This window comes from Anabrus simplex, chromosome X (genome assembly GCF_040414725.1).
Source record: "Anabrus simplex isolate iqAnaSimp1 chromosome X, ASM4041472v1, whole genome shotgun sequence".
Classification (NCBI taxonomy): Eukaryota; Metazoa; Arthropoda; class Insecta; order Orthoptera; family Tettigoniidae; genus Anabrus; species Anabrus simplex.
Window position 1 is genome coordinate 203,658,129 of NC_090279.1, and position 26,344 is coordinate 203,684,472.

General features: G+C 38.1%; 1 protein-coding gene across 10 annotated transcripts in view; it reads right to left on the reverse strand.

Moving 5' to 3' along the window:
* The window catches only part of tyf (twenty-four), a 486,874-nt gene that overhangs the window by 39,543 nt on the left and 420,987 nt on the right, over positions 1-26,344 (reverse strand). For 8 of the 10 annotated variants that reach the window (XM_067158829.2, XM_067158820.2, XM_067158825.2 and 5 more), the window contains one exon: positions 16,271-16,366. The exons of the other annotated variants lie outside the window; for them this stretch is intronic. In XM_067158829.2, coding sequence (XP_067014930.2) covers positions 16,271-16,366 — 96 coding nt within the window. The remainder of the gene's footprint in view (positions 1-16,270; positions 16,367-26,344) is intronic. 10 annotated transcript variants of the gene reach the window in all.

A 26,344-nucleotide genomic window follows, 5' to 3' on the forward strand; every position in this document is an offset into this window, starting at 1 on the left:
ATTGTACAAACCATTTGAACGTAGATCAGAGACGAAATTGATCTCGGTTCACGCAAAACGCTGACATTTGTATTGAATAAACGTTAACCTCTTCACTGGGCATGATGTATATATTCGTACGCTGAATATTACAGGGTAATGGGCATGACTAATATATACATACTCGCCCTTTACCGCGAATATCTCGTGGGTATGACGAGCTACGTGCCGCGTCGTGTATTGTCTTAATTCATGTTTTTCCTACTCGATGACAGCAAATACCACATGTCACGCTTCTTGAAGCTTATTTGTTTTTACTTTACAACTATGTGGTGCTACTTGTCCGCACTAGGTCAAATATGGCAGCATCTAGTCCAAAGCGTAAGTTCGAAATGCTCAAAGAAGACAAGATTATTCAACACTTTGAGAATGATTCTGACGATTTATCTTCTCAGAAATCCAAAGATGAGTGGATTGATACATATGAAGGTGGGTCTGATGGTGAAAGTGGTTCAGAGAAAGAGAATGAAGAACAAGGTGAACAACAAGACGAACTGGATGAAGGCGAAGTGCTAGAAATATTTCAACCTTTCCCGCCGTGTGGTGTTTCGCGTCAGAATTTAATATTTTCTGGTGCTAGTGGTGTAAATGTGGACTTTGACGATGAATCCGATGGGTTGGAATATTTTGAAGATTTCATAGGTGACGATATGTTTCAACTTATTGCCGACAGACCAATGTGTATGCTAAACAGATTATAGAAGCCCATCCGAACTTGAAACCATGGTCACAAGCGAGAGATTGGGTGGATACAAATCCAACTGAGATAAAAACTCTAATTGGACTTCTAATGCTGCAGGGGATAGTTCATAAACCAGAAAACATTATGTACTTCTCCAAAACGGATAGTATCGCAACCCCTTACTTTTCGAAAATTATCTCCGAGACAAATTGCTGCAGTTCTAGTGAGCTAAATGATGTAGCTGACCGTGAAGTTAACGTAAAATATTCCACAATGTTACTAGCATGATGTGTAATTCATAAATATTCCTTTATTTTATTTGTTTTAATTTTAGGTGCTAACATATGAACAAAACATTCAAATTTCAACCAGGTAAATGACCTTGCAGTTAACGTAAAAATTATTGAATATTTTTCTAACATTAAATTAATTAAAACTCCTTTATTTTACTTTTTGTATCACAGATGAATGATATTCATGATCTTACTAACTTTTCTGCCTATCCTGCCATGTAAGAACAATCTGCTGAAGAAATACACAGGGCAGGTTACACCAAGCACTTCAATAATACCCAGCTAAGAGGTTAATCTGAGATCAATTCGCACTGAACCAAGATCAACTTTGACTGGAAAAATTTCTCTGATCAAACTCTTTGATCTCAGTTCAAGGAGTTTCTTTCTACTTGAGATGCAAGAACAGCTGATTGTTAATAAAATGTTACCTGTGTTGTTACGATAAATGAAGTCTAAACTCATACATTGGTAGCTATAGTTGGCTGTATATAGGCAATATTACGCTTCTTACTGCAGTGTAACGCAGGCTAATAATTCTATAACATAACCTTGATAAATTGCTTACGTTATTATCTATCTCGTTCATATTTTACAGATGTCTGATTGCTCTGATATATCTTCGGATGATGAAAATGATCAATTTCGTCTGGCTCCCTGTGTGTTCTGTGAAAGAGGAAATGAGCGATAAGTTTAAACTGAGGGATTGCTTGGGAAAAGATACCGTGGAACAGCTAGAACTCGGGTTGCGTGATATTCTAGTCAAACCTACCGAAAAGAGAACAAACCTTTGTCTCCAATGCACAGGTTATTACTAACTTGTAGATTCTTTGCCACGGGAAGTTTTCAGTTAGTCGTTGGTGATTTACTGCATGTAGACGCAGCAACAGTCTGCAGAGCCATTCATAGTGTGTCTAATCTTATTGCTGCACTGAAAGAAGAGTTTATCAAAATTCCTTCCAAACAAATTGATGTGAGGAAAATCATAAGTGTTTTTTTCGATGTACAACATTTCCCTGGTGTTCTAGGTGCTATAGATTGTACCCACATACCTATAGTATCTCCTGCGGGGTGATAACACAGAAGTTTATAGGAATCGTCATGGGATTTTAGTTAAATATTCAAGTTATTTGTGATGCTCGGCTCAAGTCCCTAAATATCGTAGCAAGATGGCTAGGATCTGCTCACAATAGCAATATCTTCATTAACTTACGAGTCCGTACTCGCTTCGAAACGGGAGACATTCCAGAAGGCATAGGCCTACTCCTGGGAGACAATGGCTATCATTGTCGTCGTTACCTGCTGACTCCAGTACTTAATGCCGAAACAGCTGCAGAGCAAGTTGCTGATCAAGCCCATAAAGCAACAAGGTCAGAAATAGAAAGAATATTTGGGGTGGTGTAAAGACGGTTCCCTTGCCTCAGTAGACCCTATGGGGCTAAGAGTGAAGTGACCTCGTGGGTTTTTTAAAATTTTTAGAATTCGCTTTACGTCAATCCGACAAAGATAGATCTTATGCCGACGATGGGATAGGAAAGGCCTAGGAGTGGGAAGGAAGCAGCCGTGGCCTTAAGGTACAGCACCAGCATTTGCCTGGTGGGAAAATGGGAAACCACGGAAAACCATCTTCTGGGCTGCCGACAGTGGGACTCGAACCCACTATATCTCTGATTCAAGCTCACAGCTGCGCGCCCCTAACTAGTAGTGTGTTAATATTGGGCTTCAAATGGAGATCTACTGATCTCGTAGGTGAAATAATATAAATCGGGTGTATCCCGTGTGTAAATTGAGGGGAGATTAGTCCCTTGGTTGTTTACTGAGGTTTGATGGCCACTGACTTGCTGCTTGCACACTACTACACAAAATATAATAATGTTTGAAACACAACGTGAGGAAGTCCCATAAGGTTATTTACGCCAATCCACACAACGTTTTATCATCAGTGCAGTGAGTTTTTTCAACCAATACATGTGATTTTAGCATTCCTCCTCATGTTTATTTTTAAAAACATCATAGTTCATTACAAGAGCTCACCCTTATGTGAATAACAGTTTTTAATCATAAACAGTCTAATGCAATTGAGCAAAGATTATTACTATGGTAGTAACATTTCATGTCATTCATTCCACTTACATTTTAAGCAATTTTAATGATGAATATTTGTTTTAATAGACATAATATAATCTTATTATTTTTAAATTTTTAAAATTCGTATTTTATCAATGTATATTAGACGTTTTTTCGTTATATGTACTAGGATCAGGGCCCTGACCCACCATGGATTATGTAATCTATAGCTGATGATGCTCACTAAGATTGAGCGAAACATGTCCTACTTGTAATTAAATGGTTTTATCCTAAATATAAAGGACTATTGTGTATTGGAAAGGTGGTTTTATTAACATATTTTCTTATTTAAAACTTCATCCATTATGATTATGAAGAGACCGGGCGAGTTGGCCGTGCGCGTAGAGGCGCGCGGCTGTGAGCTTGCATCCGGGAGATAGTAGGTTCGAATCCCACTATCGGCAGCCCTGAAAATGGTTTTCCGTGGTTTCCCATTTTCACACCAGGCAAATGCTGGGGCTGTACCTTAATTAACGCCACGGCCGCTTCCTTCCAACTCCTAGGCCTTTCCTATCCCATCGTCGCCATAAGACCTATCTGGGTCGGTGCGACGTAAAGCTCCTAGCAAAAAAAAAAAGATTATGAAGAGAAGTGGTGAAAAACAACTTCTTTGCTAGACTCTACTCTTCGTTTCAAACAAACCTGACCTTCCACCCTGGATCTGGAGAAAACACTTGGTTTCATCATATAATTGTACTCGTGCTATGATGTCATCGGGCACTTTCTTATGCCTCAAACATTTCCATATAGCCTGCGTGGTACGTGGTCATATCGAGAAAACCAGTTCTCCCAATACTTCTCATAGAGCATTCTGGTAACAAAAATGAGGTGTATAGTTTATGTATGAGGTCTAAATCCAGGTTGTTCTTCCTCAAGTGTAGGTTCAACATATTTTCTAATCTTGCTCTCAAGGATGGATTCAAAGATTTTGAGGCCATGTGACAGCAGAGTTTACCTCTGTAGTTGGTACATTTCTTTCTATCACCCTTTTTCAACAATGGGATGATGAGATGATGGGATGATTCTCTCTCCGGATTCTATTTAGCACCCTGTACATCCACTGCTCACCAACCTCTCCTAGTACTTTGATCATCTCAACACTAATTCATATGATCCAGATGATGTGTTGTTTTTCAGCTTACATATTGCTGTGTTTACGTCTAACCATGTCAGACTAGTAGTATTTGTGCTGCCAAAATCATAAGGTTAGTCGTCTACTAGAGTGACATTTTCATAACAGTTCAGCAAAGTTTCTAAGTGCCTTTGGAACTCCTGTAATATTTTGTTCTTATCCCTAGTCACCTCACCATCAGGAAGGTCTACAAGTTGGATAGATTTATTTTGAGTTGTTCTATTCTTAACAATACTGTATTACAGTTTTTTATTTCCATCCTGCATTATTTTGGTAGCCAGATTTTCCTTGCATTTCTGCTTTTCAGCTACAACCAACTGCTTGACCTGTAATTTTTTCTTTCTGTAAAGTGACAGCTTCTCTTCTATTTCATGCCGATCTCCCCATGTTCTTGCTTGATATAAGGATCTTGTTGCACGGTTTCTGTCACTGATAGCCTTTTCAATATCATCATTCCACCAGGCAGTTTCTTTAGGTTTTCTTATTTGATTCTGCCGTTTACATACGTTTTCTGCTGTACCAACCACAGAGTATCCCATTCTTCATCTACCAATTTCAGTTCTCTCGGCAACAACATGCGGACACCCTGAATTCTTCCTTCACACTTGGCTCGTTAGTCGCTGAGTTTTTTATTTTTGGAACTCTTCTGTTACAGACTGCAACCAACAGTCTATGGTCTCCACTGAGGTTTTCACTTGGAATGACCTTGACATCACTGACATTTTTCCATACATTTTGATCTATCGGAATATAATCTATTACTGTACCTACTTTATCATACCAGCTATATCTTGTGATTTTATGTGAGTCCCTTTTCTTGAACCAAGTGTTACTATCAGGTTGTTTCTCATGCATAGATTTAGCATATATTCCCCCTCTTCATTTCAGTTTCCCATTCCATGAGGACCCAGTGTGGATTCATATCCTGTCCGTTGTGAGCCAATTTGTGAATTAAAATCAACCATTACAATTAGATTGCCATAGTGTGTTCTTCCAAGTTATTAAGGAAGTTGGCCTTTTCCTCTTTGGAGCATCCTACCTGTGGAGCATAGACTTTGATCACATTGTTCCTAGATGAACAAGTAACAAACTCAACTTCACTACCAGCATCTATGCCTTTATGTATTAAAAATCCTACTCCATTCTTAAGACCACTTCATTTCCAGACCAGTAGAGACTATTGTCCAATCTGATATTCATTTTCCCAGTTTTCTTCCACTTTGTTTCACTCAGGCCCATGATCAGAAGTTTCCTCCTTTCCACGAGGTTGACCAACTCTTCAGTTTTGTTTGTCAATGTCAGGATATTTAATGTTCCCACTCTGATACCTTGTCTTAATTCAGTTTGGGTAGCTGGTGTAACATCGGGCTGTAAACAGTCATTCGCACCAAACTGATGTTGTGAATTCCTACATCCGAGGCTCGTGTTATTCTTGAAAGGAACTTCTTCAGTAATCTCTCTGTTGACCTGCTGAGATGGAGATTTTCTTTCAGGGTTTTCTCCCTTAGCCTTTGAGGTCCAGTCACCTCAACCTACACGGCAGGAGGTTGTACTGATATTAATCCCTGAATACAGGGCTGCCTCTTCCGCCATATCCATCGTACCGAAGTCCACCTTCCCCGCTGTAGAAGTCGTCGAGATCTTCACCTGTAACACTGAGCTGGGACCCTTACCAGATGTTACACACCGGGTCAGTGTGCTCTGGGACTTACATCAACAGGGACCCCACTCCCCGAGTAGGACTGCCTCCGGAAAGGGTCCCTACCTTATTTACACTCCTCTTCATCGCTGTCTTGAGTCATCCCAGCTTCCAGCACAGGTTAGTGTGACTCATGTTTCTCCAACTGAAATACTGCATACTCTGCCAACGATTTCCTTTAGCAAGAATTAGCTCTGTGCACAACCACATATCCGCTCCAGAATGTGTATTCAGTATGCACCACCACACCCACTCTACATTAACTCATAGAAGAAGAATACAGAGTTTGAGTAATAAATGAACACTTAGTGGTGTCTTTTACAGAATGCCCACCTGAAAACTGTAAGCATCTGTAATTATAGAGTATGTACAACAGGGATATTGTCACTTTTTATCCAGTTCCAGTCATTCAAGTTAATCTGCGCTGAGGTCTGAACTCGTTTCGAAAGACTTGGCCCACCGTTATTTGTATCACTTTCCATGTCAAAAGGCACTATTACACGCATCACTCTAACTTGAACTAAGACCTTCAGGGTCTATTTTGTCATCACAAACACCATTGTCTCCATAGTCACTCTCTAAAATACTATTAGCTATCGTATTCCATCTTCATTAACACCAACACATCTGCTCGACGCCATGATTGCAATTGGCGTGAACGAAATAACGAACAAAGATTGTTTTATCTCTTGTTCCAGAAATGTGTGATAACCTGGAGTACGGGAAATAACCAAAGCCACATGTCCAAACTACATTTAATGATCTACAGCAGTGCATCGCCGCGAGCTGAGCTCGTCATTGGATTCATATGCCACAAATAACTTTTGCAAGCTAGGGTCGTCAAATGATGCGATTGGGTTAACTTGAAAGATAACCATTTCACACTTCTTTCCTATAATAGTGCATCGACAGATTTCCCAAGAATTCCAAGTATAATGGTAAGTCTTGGGGAAATGTTTATCTTTGCTCATATTGATGGCACCAGAGAAGAGATAGAAGGTCTACTGGTTAAATAACCCTCCCATAGAAAACTCTATATACAGCAGAACCTAGATTACACGTTCCCGGAAACTATGCTTTCCCGTATTATTCGTTCAAATCACGTGGTCCTGTGAGAACTGTAAGCAAATCGCATTGAAAAATCCCGCACTATCCGTTCCTCGAAGAAACTATTTCCCAGATCAACCGTCCAGAAATTTCAATCCTATGAATGCTAAAGCCAGGATCATGCGTTTTTCAAGAAACTGCATCTCCCGAAAGTACGGCTACGGCATACTTTACATGTAATAAATATCATTTTGGTCCGTATTGATGATATTTGATTGAAAAAATAATATTAAGTTATTTATTAGACCACCTAATCAATACAAAATCGTCTTGGATGATTTACATAAATTTGTTAGCTAATAGTGGTACATGTTTCGCCTTCCCTGAAGGCATCATCAGCCATAGTCTTAACCTTAAATTAAAAATAAGCCATCATCTAATTATAACCGCCAGACTATCAACTTTACTTTTATGCAATCTTACTACTCGTTGTATAACAATCTGTTGTTTTATCCATTGTACTTATTTTAGCAGCCTTCTAATGTTAATTTTGTTAATACTTCCACTATTGTATCTCATCACATTGTATTTTCAAACCATCATTGTTATTTTTAATGTTATTTTACTTCAAATCTCTTCAAGATTTTAAAATTCATTTCATTACTACATGTTATTTAGACGCTTATTTTTAATTTAAGGTTAAGACTATGGCTGATGATGCCTTCAGGGAAGGCGAAACATGTACCACTATTAGCTAACAAATTTATGTAAATCATCCAAGACGATTTTGTATTGATTAGGTGGTCTAATAAATAACTTAATGTTATTATTTCAATCAAATATCATCAATACGGACCAAAATGATATTTATTACATGTAATGTCAATGCCAACCAGGCAATAGTAAAACCTAACAAGTACTTGAACCTAAAAATTAAAATAGGCAAGATTTCTAGAGATATCAAGTTTCTTAAAGATTGCTTGAAATTAGAGTTGGTACCTAAATTTCTCAAATCTTTACAAAGAAAAAGTCATCCCTATTCAAAATCTAATGCCACTCAAAAGAAAGTAAACAACATATGGTTGAAAAATGAAATTAAACTATTATACAAGAAGAAATCTCTACTAAATTTACAATTATATAGGACTCATTTGACCATCTCTCAGAAATTACCCCCACTCGAATGGAGCTCATTTTTAAGGTACACTGACCTCAAACTATCTTACGTATTAGACAAGAAACAGAAAACCCTAAACCATAAATTACTTTATCTTCAAGAAAACAAATGTAAAACTCCTGACCAAAATACAAACAACAAAGTGTCCCCTTCCCATTTGACTAACATTCCCACTACAATCAACCTATCTAATGCAACCTTCTCTAACCAAGAATTAAATCTATTAGATAAAGGCATCAAACATAATTGGCCTAATCACAAAAAGGCAGAAGACATCATCACTACCATCGCTGAAACCGAAACTAATATCGATAAACAAATCCCAATTGATAAACAGAATGACGTACGATATGAAGTAAAAAAGAAACTCCCAACTTTGATTAATGAGATAACATCTAATAATAACTACAATGTCTCGAAACAAATTATAAACCTGAAATCCAAAATCCATAACAACAACGTAGTAATTACAAAAGCAGATAAGGGCAACACCATAGTAATAATGAACAAACAAGATTACATCAATAAAACTGAAACTTTTTTTCAGACAATACCTATACCTTAATTAACAAAGATCCAACAAACAAAATACAGCGTAACTTAAAGAACCTTCTTAAAAATTCTAACTTCATTTTAAATGATCAAGATCATCAGAAATTAACTGTAATGAACCCAAAATTACCTACAGTCAGATCACTGCCCAAAATTCATAAAAATGACGTCCCCATTCGGCCTATAATTAATAGTATCAATAGTCCTACCTATAAAACCTCTCAATTCCTACACAAATTCCTAAAAAAACACTTCAAATTTCACAACTCCAACCCCATAAAGAACTCGATCGAACTTTGTAATTCCCTAAATAAGTTCAGTCTACAACCAAACCACGTTTTATGTTCTTTTGACATCACCAACATGTATACTAATATCCCTATCAACAATACTATTAACATCATAAAAAACAATCTGTTGAAACATAGCACATTGAGTAAAATCGAAATTGATGAATGGTTAAAATTACTTAATTTCGTTTTAGACAACAACTATTTTACCTTCAATAAGAAAATTTACAAACAAGAAGGTCTAGCGATGGGAGACCCATTATCTGGAATACTAGCCGATATATACTTAGATAATCTCGAACATAGTAAGATTATTAATAACATCAACGGACTCTGTCTTTGGCATCGCTATGTTGATGATACCATAGCTATCATTGATAAACAAATCAACAACAGCAATAACATACTATCATTCCTCAACAACTTAGATAATAATATTAAATTCACTAAAGAAGATTTCAATAACTCTTTGAACTTCTTAGATATCAAAATCACACGAGCATTGAACAAATTCGACTTCCAAATATACAGAAAACCCACCTTTTCTCCAACAACCATAAAAAATGATTCTTTACATCCCAACTCACATAAAAAAGCCACTTATCACAGTTTAATATATAGGGCATTAAAGATCCCTATGTCCTCTATTAATTTAAAGAAAGAATTACTATTCATCAAGGAAATAGCTAAATTCAATGGATTTAACACGAGTATGATTGATAAAATCATCAATAAAACCAAACTGAAACTAGCTACCAATTTATCTCCATTAAAACCCGTCAAACCAAAATACGCTAAATTCACGTTCACTAACCATAGCATTTACCCGATAACCAATTCATTAATGAAGCACGAAATAAAAATAGCCTACACAACAAAAAACACTAATCGTAATTTATTCTTCAATCACAACTCTATTAACATCACAGACAATAGTTACTCTGGATCAGGAATATACAGATTGAAATGCTCTACATGTAATTTTTCTTATGTTGGCCAAACTGACCGCAGCTTCTCTACCAGATACGCCGAGCATTACAATGCCCAAAGACACAACAAATTCTCCGCAATGGCCAACCATATGAGGGACACCGGGCATAAATTCACCACAATAGAACAAGACCTCCATATCCTAAAAAGAGTCGATAAAAGCAAACTCATGACAGAATATGAAAACTTATTTATTTTCCTCGACCAACATTTTAATAAAGATAAAAATCTAAATGACACTATTGATAAAAAAAGCCCCTTGTATGAACAGATTCTTATTTTATTACGAGAATCAACTTCCCTCACCAACAAATTCTTAAAAATCTTCAACCTCTCATCAATTAGAGTTCCCACCTCCCCTACAGCTAATATACCCCCCAACCCTTCCCCCCGCCGCTAGTACCTCTAATTCAAATACAACCAATAAACCCATAGCCACACCCACCGTAACATCGCTCCCTCCAATAGCCTTACACCGTTACAACACGCGCAGTAATACACTCTCTTCCTTCCCTCCCACCAATAGCAGCCCCCCTCCAATAGTTACGTCAACGCAAACAGATCCCCCTCCAGCACAAAACTTCAGTTATAACACACGTAGCAAGAAGTCTACTGTTGCAAATACTTCTAACTCATAATATTGCAAGCTATCTTTGTCACCGTCAAATGGTAAGTGCATGCGATTCTACTTCAATATTTTTCAAATATCTTTTCACACAATTAACTCTACGTTTCTTGCTTCCATTTACAGATTCCACTTTTATATGCTTTTTCAACTTGAATATCTGCAAGCTCACAATTTGCAACATTTGAACATCACTTCAAAATTTTGAGATGGTCCATAGTGATCCTATTTGAAACTGTTCTTCAACTTCTATTCACCAACTTCATATCCTCAACGTGTTCTACAACTTCACCATATGCATCTGACTTTCGTCTTTTATCTTCAAGATCATGATTAACTTCGGATCTCTCGACTAACTTTGACTTTTATTCTCTCTTCTTTACTTTGATTATATAAGATTTTTCGCCATCATCTAATTATAACCGCCAGACTATCAACTTTACTTTTATGCAATCTTACTACTCGTTGTATAACAATCTGTTGTTTTATCCATTGTACTTATTTTAGCAGCCTTCTAATGTTAATTTTGTTAATACTTCCACTATTGTATCTCATCACATTGTATTTTCAAACCATCATTGTTATTTTTAATGTTATTTTACTTCAAATCTCTTCAAGATTTTAAAATTCATTTCATTACTACATGTTATTTAGACGCTTATTTTTAATTTAAGGTTAAGACTATGGCTGATGATGCCTTCAGGGAAGGCGAAACATGTACCACTATTAGCTAACAAATTTATGTAAATCATCCAAGACGATTTTGTATTGATTAGGTGGTCTAATAAATAACTTAATGTTATTATTTCAATACGGCATACTTGCCGATTTTGATGTTAACGTCCCGTCATTGCGGTAATTTGAGGAAGTAGTGTAGTGGAAAAACGATCAGCGGTGAACTTGAGTAAGGGACCATCTTAGCATCGCATTCGGGTGGTATTGCTTACAGTATCCTTGGAAATCATAGAGCAGTGTCCACAACAACTGGAAAGAGACAGAGTGCATTTCAACAGCCCTCCTTGAAGACTGAAAGTGTTTCGTCAAATGTTCGTACTGGAAAAACGTCTACATTATGTCCAGGGTTAGATGTTCATTTACTTTTTCTTTTTTCTGTTTTCCTCTTTTACTTTTTTCAAGTGTATCGCCGAACAGGTATTCGGCACTTGCCTCAGGACACTGTATAATCACTGGGCTTTCAGGCAGGAATCGAAACTGCTCCTTAAATAACACAAATTTAGAATTTTAATATTATTGTATATGATTAGGTTATCAAGACCAGAAAAGATGTTGCACCTTACATACATATAGCCATGGGAGGTTTCGCGATTGCCTATTACTGTTTTTGGTCCTAATATAAGACTGGGAATTTCACGTTGTTCTGTTACAATATTATAAAAACCACAGTCATTTCACTCTAACATTTCGCACTTGTACCGACTCATACAGCAAGCGCGCTTGCCAGCCGAGTTGAAGGTCGTGAATAATCATAATTTCTGAAGTGTTAATGATAATTTTTCTCTTTCCAATTGATTGTGATTAGTGACTGAAAGAATTGAATATAATGCATTCCAGAACTTGAGAATCGATACATTCGAAACAATATTCTCAAGTTCAACGTAACCTTTAAAAGTCTCGTTAGGTATAATTTTCGCGGTACAAGACTTCCATAAACTGACGAACAGTATACCGGTGACCAAATTACAATGAAAGATTTAAAAAAAAATTTTGCCATCATGTTGGGCGCTTCTGTATCTAATTTGCTTTATTTTATTATGTATGTATGTACAGTCCGTCAGCGATTCCGCTCGTGGGATCCTCAACAGCTCTGCCATCAGCTGTCATAGATGGCCTAGGCATCACTGAAGAGGCGTACTAGGGTAATGAGGAGCGAGGTAGTTTCCCGTTGCTTTCCTCACCGAGCCAGAGTTGCTATTACATATCAGTCTGCCAAGCCCACTGAAATGCATGCATCAATCGACCCTATGAGCAACATTTTCACACCATTCATGGCAGGGACTGGCTGCATAAGGAATGGCATTACTAGCATCGCTCATACCTCAGTCACTTTCATATTGTCAAAGCCAAGGATAAGACAGACAGGTCTATGAAAGTAGCAAAATTGCTCTAGCCTATACCAGAAGACATAGTGCACTGTAAACACTCGGTCCTGCCAGCAAAGGCTTTTTATTTTATTACATAAGAGAATTAAAAACAACTTGTGATAGATTGTTGTTTGGCTTGGCGTTACGGGTAGATTTTTCGAAAGAGTTTGGCTGATCAAAGTTGCTGAACTGAAAGAAGTTTTCAGAGGAAAATGAGGGTTTCCCAGGTAAAACCGAATTATAAAGTTTCAAGATTTTTAAGTCACGTACCGGTAATTAATATTTGAAGCCAGCACCGCGGTCTGAACTTGCCTGCCTCTCACCTGGAGGGCCTGGGTTCAATTCCCGGCCAGGTCAGGCATTTTTACCTGGATACGAGGGCTGGTTCCAGGTTCACTCATTCTACCTTTACCAGTACCTTTAATTGAGGAGCTATTTAATTGTGAGATGGCGACCCTGGTCTAGAAAGCCAAGAATAGCTGCCAAGAGGATTCGTCACGCTGACCATGCGTCACCTCGTAATCTGCAGGCTTTCGGACTGAGCAGCGGTCGCTTGGTGGGCGGAAGGCCCACTGGGGATCTAGTTTGGTTCTGTTTGGTTTAGGGGTGTTTGTAAGATTATTAGTATACATATTTCATTTTTGTGGTGATGATGATGATGATGATGATGATGATCATCATCATCATGTCCCACTCCAGTCTCCTGGGTGTGGTTAACAAGCTCCTCCGCTCCTTTCTGTCCTTCCACTTTTCCTGCTGCATTACTTCTGCCACATCCAATCCAGCTTCCCTGATGTCCTTCCAAATCTGATCCATCCAGCTTCTTCTCGGTCTTCCAACTGGTCTCTCTCACTTAACTTCTCTTTCCAACTCCCTTCTTGCTACCCGTTCCTTTCCCATTCTTTTTACATGTCCAAATCATCTCAGTCTTGTTTTCTGTATGTTCTGTACTAACAGTTCAATATTTAGTTCTTCTCTGCTTTTAATATTTTGAATTCTACCTCTTGATATCTTTTCAACCAATGTTCTTAAAAATTTCATTTCTACTGCTTGGATCTTACTATTTTGTTGTCTCTTATTAGTTACCAGTGTTTCTAGTCTGTATGTTACAATTGGTATGAAATACTGTTTATATAATGTTAATTTCGTTCTGTTGGGTACTTTGTCATCCCATAAAAGCTGACTTGATGGTAAAATGTTGTACCTTTACTTAGTCTGTTATTAATTTCAGTGTTGATTTCGTTACTTCCATTAATATTGCTACCCAGATATGTGAACTATTGTACATTCTCTACCGTTCTCAGTGTTTGTTCACTTGGCTTCTCTTTTTCTCTTTTCCACAGTGCATGACTATAGTTTCCTTTTTACTAATTACCATTCCAAACTCCTCCAGATTTTTATTCCAAATGCCCAGTCTCCTTTGTACTTCCTTTTCTCCCTTTCCCCAAATCACCACGTCATCTCCAAATAGCAAAGCATTCACTTCATCACTAACAATACTCTGTTTTAGAAGTTTTAAGATTTCACCCATCAATATAATAAACAATAATGGCGACGTGGACTTCCATGCTTGAGACTTTTTTTTTTTTTTTTTTTTTTTTGGGATGTTAGGCCAAATTGCTGATGGCCCATTCCTTCCCGGATTTTCCGTTTTCCCGTGTTGTATTTTTTTGGGGAGTCCCTCCATAAACAGAGAATCGAGGTTCCACTGTACTCTAAAACAATGAGCCGAAATATATACTTATGGTACATAACTGAAAACAGGGGTGTTTTTCTGTACTACCAGAAGGAAAAGTACAACTAATGAAACAATTTTAAATGTAACCATGCTTTCTTATTTTTTAAGGAAGGCCTGAATGTATAAATTTGGTTCCCTATGGGAATCAATATCTTTATCACCAAGTTTCACTGTCGCTAAGTATAAACATCTTTACTTCAAACTCGTGTCATTCTGATGAAATGTACCATTTCCATTGAAGCAACCTATCCAAGAATTTTAGACTCACCAATGCAGATATTTTGGAAGGGGTAGAATATAGATTTAAAAAATTGTCTGAAATAGTTCATTAAGGGCCTTATTTTGTAATGTCTTATCACCTGGAGGTTGCGGGCTGTTGCCAAAAAAGTGAAGCAATCTTAGAATGAGGGAAAAGTTGTCCAGAGATACCACTTCACCGAACATAGGTGTTTCAATCAATTTGCTTGTGTGCTGACCAACAGTCTTGAATTTTTTCAGGAAGTCTGGCATCCCTTTCTGACTGTGCCTTACCCAGTATTTTTTCCTTCAGTTTGATCAGTATAAAATGTAAAATGTACCTTGGCAAGCACCACGTGTTAATTCTGAAGTTTTGAAATCCCTTTATTTTAACCCTATCATTTCAAGATCTTGAGATAACATATTGCCAGTAACATTATGGATGTTTTATAATTATTTAACTCCACCGATTGTAATTTTGAGCTCATTTTGTTGTTCATTGCATTTTTTGTAGTCCCTTTCAACTTGTTTTTAACTACATAATTCACCATGTTTTAGATATTTTATGAACTCAATTCTTGTGTGTGTCTTGACATATTATTTGATTAGTTTAGCTGAAGATCAGTTTCTTGGTTGAAACTAGTACGACAAGAAATTTGAATGAATACACGAGTTAATTTTAATTATCGCAATTCTGATGTATTGATTAGGTGGATCTGTAACTACGGTATTATTTCAAGTCATATCCATCAATACGGGCCTTAACATGAAAAAACTGTGTCTATGAAACTTCTCCCTGCCATACTTCCGTGCCATGCAATGCCATACCTCAAACCGTGAGCAAGTCGAGTAATAAGAGTTGAAAGAGGTTTCAAGGCCTTGAAAATAGTATAAGAATTCCCTAATAAGGTCAAAATATATATAAACTGAAAGGCTATAGATCATTCTATCTATGTAAGCTTGAAATTCAAGTAGTCAGTCAGAGGTCCACTAGAACACATCAGAAAGGTCAAGCTATGTGTGCAACAGTGGGGAAAGCAGAGACTTCATGGAAAACTATTTAAAAACAGTGTCCTCGATGGATCACTTGAATGTGTGTATTAATGGGAAGCTTATGATTTATACCATCAACAAACAAAAGGAAATGCCTTTTAGTGAACCACACATCTGCTAGAATACTTCAGAAAGTAGTCTACACGTGCCCAAGTGGAAAGAGACGAGACTACTTCAATCTCAATTAAACGTAAGAGGAAACTGACTTGGGCTAGTTCATACAGATATCTATATTGACAGCATTAAAACTTTACAAACTAGAACAAAATGAAGTTAAGTCTACAGAGGTATATATCACGCATAGAGGTCAGCAACATGATGAAATGTACGTTTATATGATATACGAGATTTGCATCAAGGGGTTAAGTAAAACTGAAACCTTGATAAGTCTATTAAAAAGAAGTCTGGCACTGAAGATTAACCCAAATGAATACATTTTAGCTGAAGATGTTCAAGAAGCAGGTACTTTCTCATAAAAATAAGTACATACCTTTGTTTTCCGCTGTTTTCCCTTCCGCTCATTGCTGTTGCTATTACTCGAATCGACACGGTTCACAGCATTTCCATTCTCATCCAGAGCTTTATTCTGCAGCAGACCACATTATACATTAGATTTTGTTGCCTTACTTGGTCGAGCAGTATTACCGCACAAAAAAGGCCACCATCCACATTAACCATGCCATCTGGATTTCTTTTGTAAGAGGAATATTTGTATGCCACCTAATTTGTAACAGCAGACCTCACCATCTAATATACACCAAACTGTTGAGTCTGGCCACATACACTGTTCAGTATCATATTAAATCTGATGTATTTCATGTATGAATGAAGAATTTCTATTCATGATCATATTAAATCTGATGTATTTCATGTATGAATGAAGAATTTCTATTCATGATTTATACCCTCTCATTTTCAGTTGAGTGAATACGAAAGTCATAGACTGAAAAAAATCAATACCAAACTAAATTAATATTAAAGAGAGAGGAATGTTTGAGAGTTTGTATGTGGAAGCTAATATCAGCGCTACTCAACCAATTTCAGCAATACTTTCACCATTAGGAAACTTATTTCCTACGAATTTCATATTCCTGTAATAATATACTATGATAATTTACATAGGGAGCAGGTAGATTTTAAGACAGGTAGAACAAGTTGAAAAACTGTGCACCTGCCACCCTCCAAAATGAACACACTGCTTCAACTTAGCCTGTTTGAAAAGTGGACACCAAGTCAAACCCACTACCTCCTTGAATGCACTTTGCATTCAATTTACTGTAAAGATGAATCATTTTCCCAACTAGCAGTTTTCTGGGGATGGGACAAAACACCTTTCTGTTTCAGTTTGTGCTTTATCTCCGATAACTGCTAGTTATAAAAGAAAAAAAACGTGAATTTTATACTGAAATTGCAAAATAAAGTTATTACTATTTAATTGTAAATTTCTTTTTAAGAACTCATCAAGCATAAACATTACTACCTGCAAGATTGAAAATTGAAATCTATGCACTTACGATGTTAATCGGGTGCAAATTAACCTAGTTATAGTGGAAGGGATGGATAGTTTGTATCTTGAAGCAGGATGCTTAGGAGAATCATTGCTAAGTACATTAACAATGAACAAGTGCATGCAGCAGTATCATGCAACAAATGTTTTTTCTTCTTTTTCCTGACATTTTCCCTAATGTGGGGCTGACACTTTATAAGTATTTAGCCTAATTTTATGTCTAGATGCCTTTCCTGATGCCAATCCTATAAGGACGGATGTATTCCCTATCGCATGTTTCTGTGGATATTTGTATTGTGATATGTCAAATGTAGATGTGATGTATTGAGACAAACACTCAGTCCCCGAAGCATAGGAATTATTATACACAGTTACAATCCCCGACCCGGCCCGAAATCGAATCTGGACCCTCTGAACCGAAGGACAATACACTGACCATTTAGTCAAGGAGCCGGACTCCATGAAAAGGTAATAACTGATCTATCTGAATAGTTCCAGTTTTGGAATTTTGGTAATAGTTGCTTTTTATCGTTAGTCACTTTCATTTTTACCATCCTGTACTTTACCTCCCAAATTTGTTTAAGCAGTTCACAGCCATATTTTGGTTTATTGCTGTAACTGGGATAGAGCGTCCATAAAGAAGCTTGATCAACACTGCCCGATTTATGTTCCCGAGTTTGCCGTTGAGGTGTGGAAGCTAAGAAGAAATTAGGGTATCTTCACAAGATACAGCAGATCAAACAAATAACATCAGTAGATCAGAGAGCGGATGCCTGACGACGAAGCAGTGAAGAGGATATAGGAGGGCAGACTGGAGAATAGGAGACCCCTGGAAAAACCCAGATGTTAAGCGCAAACAACCGATGGAAAACTTGGCAGCTGATGGGGTGACTGGTGCTTACCGGCACAAAAACACAGATGGCAAGGTGTTTTATCTGAACAATACAAGAAAAAGAAATTACACACAAGATAGTCTGCAACAATCTCTGCATTTTAATCTGAACAGCATGGGAAACCTTAACATTTCTAGTGTAAAAGACCATTAGGAAAGGGTGCAATATACTAAGAACTCCATCAAGATCTCCACGGAGGAAATTTGTAAAGCTGTACCAAATTAAAAACCACTCCAGATGTAGCCTGCCTAGTAGCCTTGTTTGTTAAGGCGTAAGTGTCTATGGTCTGACTCCGTTGTTGGCCGGTTCAAGACTTGTCAAACATTTTTCACCATTAGAATGTACTAGTGGTGGTACACAATTTCTTATCACCTCATGCCAACCCCGTGTTTCACCATCCCTACCTCATCCCACACCCAGATGCACAGGTTGCCCACAGGTAACAAAACAGAAAGACCTGCACCAGACAAGCTGAACATGTCCTCCAACACTCTCAACACCGAAAGCTATACACTAAATAACTTCAGGTGGGTGTGAACCTTTATTCTGTAGGAAGTTCGTGAGCATCAGATCAGCAGCAAGTCCAATTCTGTTCAACTTCGTCATTAATTACCTGACCAAGCAATGATACCAGAACTGTTGTAGACCTGGCTACATCGGGATTATATTGTTCTCATCGCTAAAATGCATGAAGAGGCCGATGCAGCCTTAAAACAACAACATCACTGGAGAGTGAGGATCAATATACAATAATAAAGTTTTATTATGAATCCACCTGTTCAATACATTATAATTTTGTTACATTAAAATAACTTCATTAGTTAAAAAGTTATATATGGGACATGTTTCGCTCCCCTATAGAGCATCATCAGCAAATCCGAATCTCAAACAATTGTTATTTACGTAAACAAAGACTTAAGAACCATTAGAACACTTTTGACAAACTTAAAACTTATTCTATTAGAAAATCATAAAATATAAAATCCTTGTATACATGGCTCAATTACATGTGCTTAATAGGAACATACATTAAAATTATGGAAGAGAGAGTACTAAAATATAAAATAAATAATATATATTGAACCCGAGTGACTTAGGCCCATAATCAATCATGATTTGATCGGTAAAATAATATGGTACATTTATTGAAATACAGAGGAGTGTATTTGAAAATATTTCGTTTAGGTAATGTCGAAATCAGAGCGAAGGAAGGACGACAGACTGGAGCCTGACGGATTAGCTCAACCCGACAACTTTTAGCTACTTCACAGCAGGGAATATCATTAGTTGGCGTACAAGTAAATACAGAGTCCACAAATAAGTCTTGGTCAGAAAGAGGAAGGGGGAGAGTCATACAAAGAAAACTCACCACATGAGTAAGACCTTGGGATATTTTTGGTAGGACGGAAATTCCATGACCTCATGGAAAATTACAGCGGCTGAGTGTACGTTCGCTAGCCTAAGTTCGAGCAGGTGGAGATTTAAATCACGTGACCGCTTGCCGGCCAATAGTAAAAATTTGATGGGAGACTCAGTGATACCATCTTAAGGAATGATGGATGAGATATTTTCGTAACTACAAAAGTAATCAGTAATAAATTAATATGAGTACGCGGATGGATGTAATGAATTTATTAGATGTCACGCATGGAAAAATAATCAATACTTATTGGCAAATTAAATAAATTGAAGGCTGGATTTCTTGGAAACCGGACAGCTTGAATCTCATTGGCTGAAAGAAGACCACGTTGTCAGGGACGCTTACAAAGGCGCGAAATGTGAGGAGCTAAATCCATCCATATCTCCTAAATCTGTGATCACCTGGAGTTCATATTTTATCCAGCAGATATGCTAGCGGAGTGGATTAATTTGATGAAAATTTTAACTTCCAATTCGGAGTGCAAGTACCGATATTAAAAATCCACCCCCTCCCTAAGGGGCATGACGTCAACAAATCCGCGGGAAAAAGGCTTCATCCATATATACGGAGCTGAATTGACGGTCGCCAGACACTTGTCTTGAATCGTTGGAGCTGAATTGACGGTCGCCAGCACACGTGAATTGAATATCGGGAGTTGAACTGTTGGTCGCCGGTAACTTAGAATTCTACGGACGTACAGTCATTTAATGGCGCGAGCATCCGCCGGTGTTTGTAAAATGTGATCGCGCTCAAGCATCAGGAATTAGGAAAAGTTAACGTAGGATAGTGTTTTTTATTTATGAATAATCAGTGACGTAAAGTAATTACCCTGCAAGAGAGTAGTATAAAATATATCACCATAAGTACGTACATAATAGACTGTGTGACGAACAGTACTTTAAGGAAGTAGTAGCCTGTACTTAGCTATACCGAACCGATGTCATGAACACGTCAAGAATGCCGTATAAATCGGGCGTATCGCGACGGGCGAAATAGTTGACACCTCGTCGTACGTGTCCAGGTCCATTGTGCGGTAGGTGGACGAAGATTAAATAGTGTAAATATATTAAATTCTTGGGTCTAGGATAGAAATTTGTTGTATCCAAATTAAAGTATACAGTGTTAACGTAGTAAATGGTGAAGGTTTGTGGTAATCAAGATATGAGTATAAAATAATAATGTGCCAGGAAATCTTTTGTGAAACTACGCCATCAAGGATGGAGGAGTAAAACGCAGAGAGGGGCTGGATGAAGCCTCTCGTCTGCAAAGCTGCAATGGAATACCGATAACTAAGATGAGTACTAAACTGTAAAATATATTTGGGAAATGTTATCGTGATGGGAAAAATGGGAATAATTTGATTATACTTGGTTACCTTCTGTAACAAGATGGGTCGCTTAACGACCCCATCCTAAATTTGTAGCACGGACAGTAGTAAATCATAATAATGTAAATAATCGGGTCTTTTATGTATTCAGTTTGTTGGAGATGTAAATTTGTATATATAGTGTAGTACGTTAAGTCATGCATGCATTCATATTTTCTTTGTAGTCGATAAAATTTCTTTACATTTGATTTTGATTATGCTAGTTAAATAAGACCCGATATGTGCTTTTATGTTTTGTCATTTTAACGAGCCATTTAATGACATGGAAGGAAAATCCAGCTTCGCCATACCAAGTGTGTTTTGTTGACATTAATATGGTCATATTTTCAAAGTGAAGTTGTTAAATTTGTGAGATGCGATTAATATAATATTTCCATGTAAATCATATCTGGAGTGTTTAGTGCCAGAATAAATTGAATTTGTAAAAGGGGTTATGCGTTAAACATAATAAGAGTGGACTACCGTATTACAGGCGAAATTATTTTTTTTTTTAATATTAATAATAATAATAAATAAATAATATAACTATTTTTTTTTGTGAAGATATTTCTTTTTTAAATATATTTGATGATTTAAATAATGAACCGACACCCCTGAGATAAATGCTAGTCTGGGACTCGGGAGGTGGACGGGTGCAAAATGGCTGGCCCAAAGTGGGGCTTTAAGAACGGCAAAGTGTTGCTTTAAGAACGGCAGAGAGGCCAATTTTATTGCTAATCAATTTTTATATTTTTATACTTTTTTTCAAAATTTTATATTTTTAAATTTTTGATTTTTATTAATTGATGACCGCATCACGGTCAAGTGTGTGTTCACTTGTAACGTAATATCATGCTAGAGTAAGGTTAGTTTCGAACGGAGCTAGATTTGACTAGTGTATTATTATAATCCATTGCTAATCTCTTCAAGTTTGGCAATGATTCAAAATTCAATAAGCTCGAAGATTTGATGTTTCTCTTTTCCCATATGAAATTTAATATTATTTTGGTAATTCAGGACTCCATTTAAATGTCATTGGACATGAGATGAATATTATAAACAGTTGTTTAGGAAGGCTTGAAATGGTAAAAATATTACTGAGCACCAGTTCAAGTTGTTATTTAAAAAGAGGTTGAGATGGTATAAATTAAAATTAACGTATTTCAGGGCAGGAGATTTCCAACTTCATCGTTGTTTTTTTTTTATGTTGTTGTTGTTGTCATATTGGAGCGGTTTATTGTGAAATCTTAGGCGCAATCCAGCATTCAAGTTGAATGACCTGCAAATGTAAACAAGTTTTAGAGTCAAAATTTTTTTTTGTTAAATGAAAGTTAGTGTAGGGGTATAATGTCATAGGATAGGGCCTAGACCCAATAGCGTATTCCTTCGTGTGCAGCAAGGTGAGAGGCCGATCGGCCCTTTTGCTTTCTCAAGAAAAGTTATAATGTCTGACGACGGTGGGGAGCAATCCCAGGACATATTGGTAGGACAGGGAGAGATGAAAGCTCTCACGTTAGAGGACTTAATACGAAATTTAACTCTGAATGTTGAACAAATGCGGGCCGATAGTGTTTCGGATAAACAGGAAATTATTTATAAAATAGATCAAGTACAGGCTAATAGTGTTTCATTAGAAAATAAAGTTGATCAAATGCAGGCCGATAATGTTTCAGCTAAACATGAACTTGTTGACAAAATCGACCAAGTACAGGCTGCGAGTGTTTCACTAGAGAATAAGATCGACCGAGTACAGGCTGCGTGTGAAATAAATAAATCAGAACTCAAGGCACAAATAGATGCAGTTCAGGCCGCGAGCGTAGCGATGGGACAGGAACTTAGGGACAAATTAACTCAAGTCCAGGAAGCATGTCACTTCGCGAAAGACGAATTAAAAGTGCACATGGATGCGTACATTACCATCGTTAATGAAAAGGTTGACCGCGTTAGAGATGAGGCTCAAATGGAACGCGCAGACATTAAGGAAAAATTGAACGCTAGTGTCAAGGAACTCGCCGCTCTGCGATTAACTGATAAACAAGACATAGAATCACACATAGAGGAAATTCGGGATGAATGTCGGAAGGAGAATGACATCGTCCGGGGACAAGTAGAAGAAAAATGCGCGCAGATAGCTGGCACCTTGGACAAGCATGACAAGGGCATGAACGAGTTACGTGGGGAAGCCGCACGTACACTTGTCATCGTAGCAGGACTGAAAAACAAAGTCGAAGAACTAACTATAAATTTAGAAGACCGTAGCCAGAGAATAACTAAGTGCGAAGACGCAAACTTAGCGTTATTCCAGCGGACGGAAGATCTAATCGAACAGGGCCAATCATTTGCCGACACGGAAGTTCGCTTGTTAGAACAATGCAAGGCGTATAATGGGCAAAATTCCGGCACAAAAGAAATAGCCAGTTGTAATCCCGACGGAATGGATGACATCCGAAAAGACTTGGAGATGTTGAAGGCTAGGTTGGAACCATCAGCGTCTAGCCAAGATTTTAACCTCCAATATCGCGAATACGAACCCCATGATAACCAGGGGATTCATAAGAAAGGAGGCCTATCCCATGCTGATACACACGGTTTCAAGTTTGAAAACAGAGATGGGTCGTCTACGTCATCAAGTGCTATCCCGACATCGGTGGTACACGTCATTAAGATGTCTGATGACAAGCCACCAAAGTTCGATGCCCGTGGGCATATTACCCCGAAAGGTTTCATCCGGGAAATCGCCGGTTATATAAATGAGAATAAAATACCAGTAGAGCGACAACTGCGAACGGTCGAGAAATTCCTAGACGGAGCACCAGCTGTATGGTTCAGGGCTTTCTTGTATACTTTTGAAGATTTTGAAGGATTTCGGCGGGCTTTTCTCCAAAAGTTCTGGAGTATTCAGGAACAGCAGGAGTTAAGGCTGGAAGTATACTCCAGACGATATTCAACATCTTCACCCACGAAATTCTCAGATTACTTTGTGGCACAATTTCACAAGCTACGGGAGCTTGATAATCCAATGAGCGAAACAGAATTGATTAGTGCCATTGGAAAACAATTGCCATTCGAGGTCCAACGAATGATGATAGCGTCAAATGTCCAGACAGCTGTCGATGCGGAGGCTTTATTACGTCAATTAGACCTCACAACGCATCATTCGAACCCAAGACAAATTAGGAGCAGGGACCAACAGGTGAATAATATCGAACGGACAATCGAACCGAAGACCACTAGTACGAAGAACCAGGGAACTAGTACTGATCCAGAACCTCGTCGAGCATATAATACGGAGTGGAAGCCGCGACAATGGACGAGACCAAGGAATTTTGCGGAAGGCAACCGGCAAACAAACCAAGGAAACTTTCGAGCCGACAGGGGATACCGTGGATTACAGAGAAGTAATTATAGGCCGTATCCAGTTGGAATCAAGGGAACCCGAGATATTACCAGGGAGGATCTCGTCAAGAGAAGGATGACAGATACCAAGAGTCTAGGCGGTATATAGAAGAGCTGAACAAGAGAAAATGGAAGGAGGCGATCCATGATCGGGGCCGTGATGAGGAAGCGACAGGAGCGGAGAGCTTGCAGTTCCAAAGAGCAAGGATAGGTGGCAGCGACTTGAACCCGAATGCACCGACGTTCGATTCGGGACAAGGAAACAAAGAGATGTGACTAGAAGCAGAGGATGAACGAGAGGAAGCAGATGACGAGCCGGAAGAAGATGATGTCGAAGAAGAGGATGAAGAAGATGACGGAAGGGAAGAAGAAGTCCAAGTAATCCATACACCAATTGAAGCAAGGCCATGTCCAGAGTGTGGAGAGATAGACAGCGACGTGCAGGAATTTGTCAATGCGATCCATGATATCGAAAGACAGAACGAGGAGTTAAGGGTCAGGAACCAGATGTTGAGAGACGAAATCAATAGCCGTCGCAGAACAGAGGATCCAATGTCAAATCATGATAGTGATGATATGGACACATCATAAAATAAAAAAAATCATGATGCTCACTAGATTTTTTTTACCTGGGCAAGAGGAAGATGAACCCGAGTGACTTAGGCCCATAATCAATCATGATTTGATCGGTAAAATAATATGGTACATTTATTGAAATACAGAGGAGTGTATTTGGAAATATTTCGTTTAGGTAATGTCGAAATCAGAGCGAAGGAAGGACGACAGACTGGAGCCTGACGGATTAGCTCAACCCGACAACTTTTAGCTACTTCACAGCAGGGAATATCATTAGTTGGCGTACAAGTAAATACAGAGTCCACAAATAAGTCTTGGTCAGAAAGAGGAAGGGGGAGAGTCATACAAAGAAAACTCACCACATGAGTAAGACCTTGGGATATTTTTGGTAGGACGGAAATTCCATGACCTCATGGAAAATTACAGCGGCTGAGTGTACGTTCGCTAGCCTAAGTTCGAGCAGGTGGAGATTTAAATCACGTGACCGCTTGCCGGCCAATAGTAAAAATTTGATGGGAGACTCAGTGATACCATCTTAAGGAATGATGGATGAGATATTTTCGTAACTACAAAAGTAATCAGTAATAAATTAATATGAGTACGCGGATGGATGTAATGAATTTATTAGATGTCACGCATGGAAAAATAATCAATACTTATTGGCAAATTAAATAAATTGAAGGCTGGATTTCTTGGAAACCGGACAGCTTGAATCTCATTGGCTGAAAGAAGACCACGTTGTCAGGGACGCTTACAAAGGCGCGAAATGTGAGGAGCTAAATCCATCCATATCTCCTAAATCTGTGATCACCTGGAGTTCATATTTTATCCAGCAGATATGCTAGCGGAGTGGATTAATTTGATGTAAATTTTAACTTCCAATTCGGAGTGCAAGTACCGATATTAAAAATCCACCCCCTCCCTAAGGGGCATGACGTCAACAAATCCGCGGGAAAAAGGCTTCATCCATATATACGGAGCTGAATTGACGGTCGCCAGACACTTGTCTTGAATCGTTGGAGCTGAATTGACGGTCGCCAGCACACGTGAATTGAATATCGGGAGTTGAACTGTTGGTCGCCGGTAACTTAGAATTCTACGGACGTACAGTCATTTAATGGCGCGAGCATCCGCCGGTGTTTGTAAAATGTGATCGCGCTCAAGCATCAGGAATTAGGAAAAGTTAACGTAGGATAGTGTTTTTTATTTATGAATAATCAGTGACGTAAAGTAATTACCCTGCAAGAGAGTAGTATAAAATATATCACCATAAGTACGTACATAATAGACTGTGTGACGAACAGTACTTTAAGGAAGTAGTAGCCTGTACTTAGCTATACCGAACCGATGTCATGAACACGTCAAGAATGCCGTATAAATCGGGCGTATCGCGACGGGCGAAATAG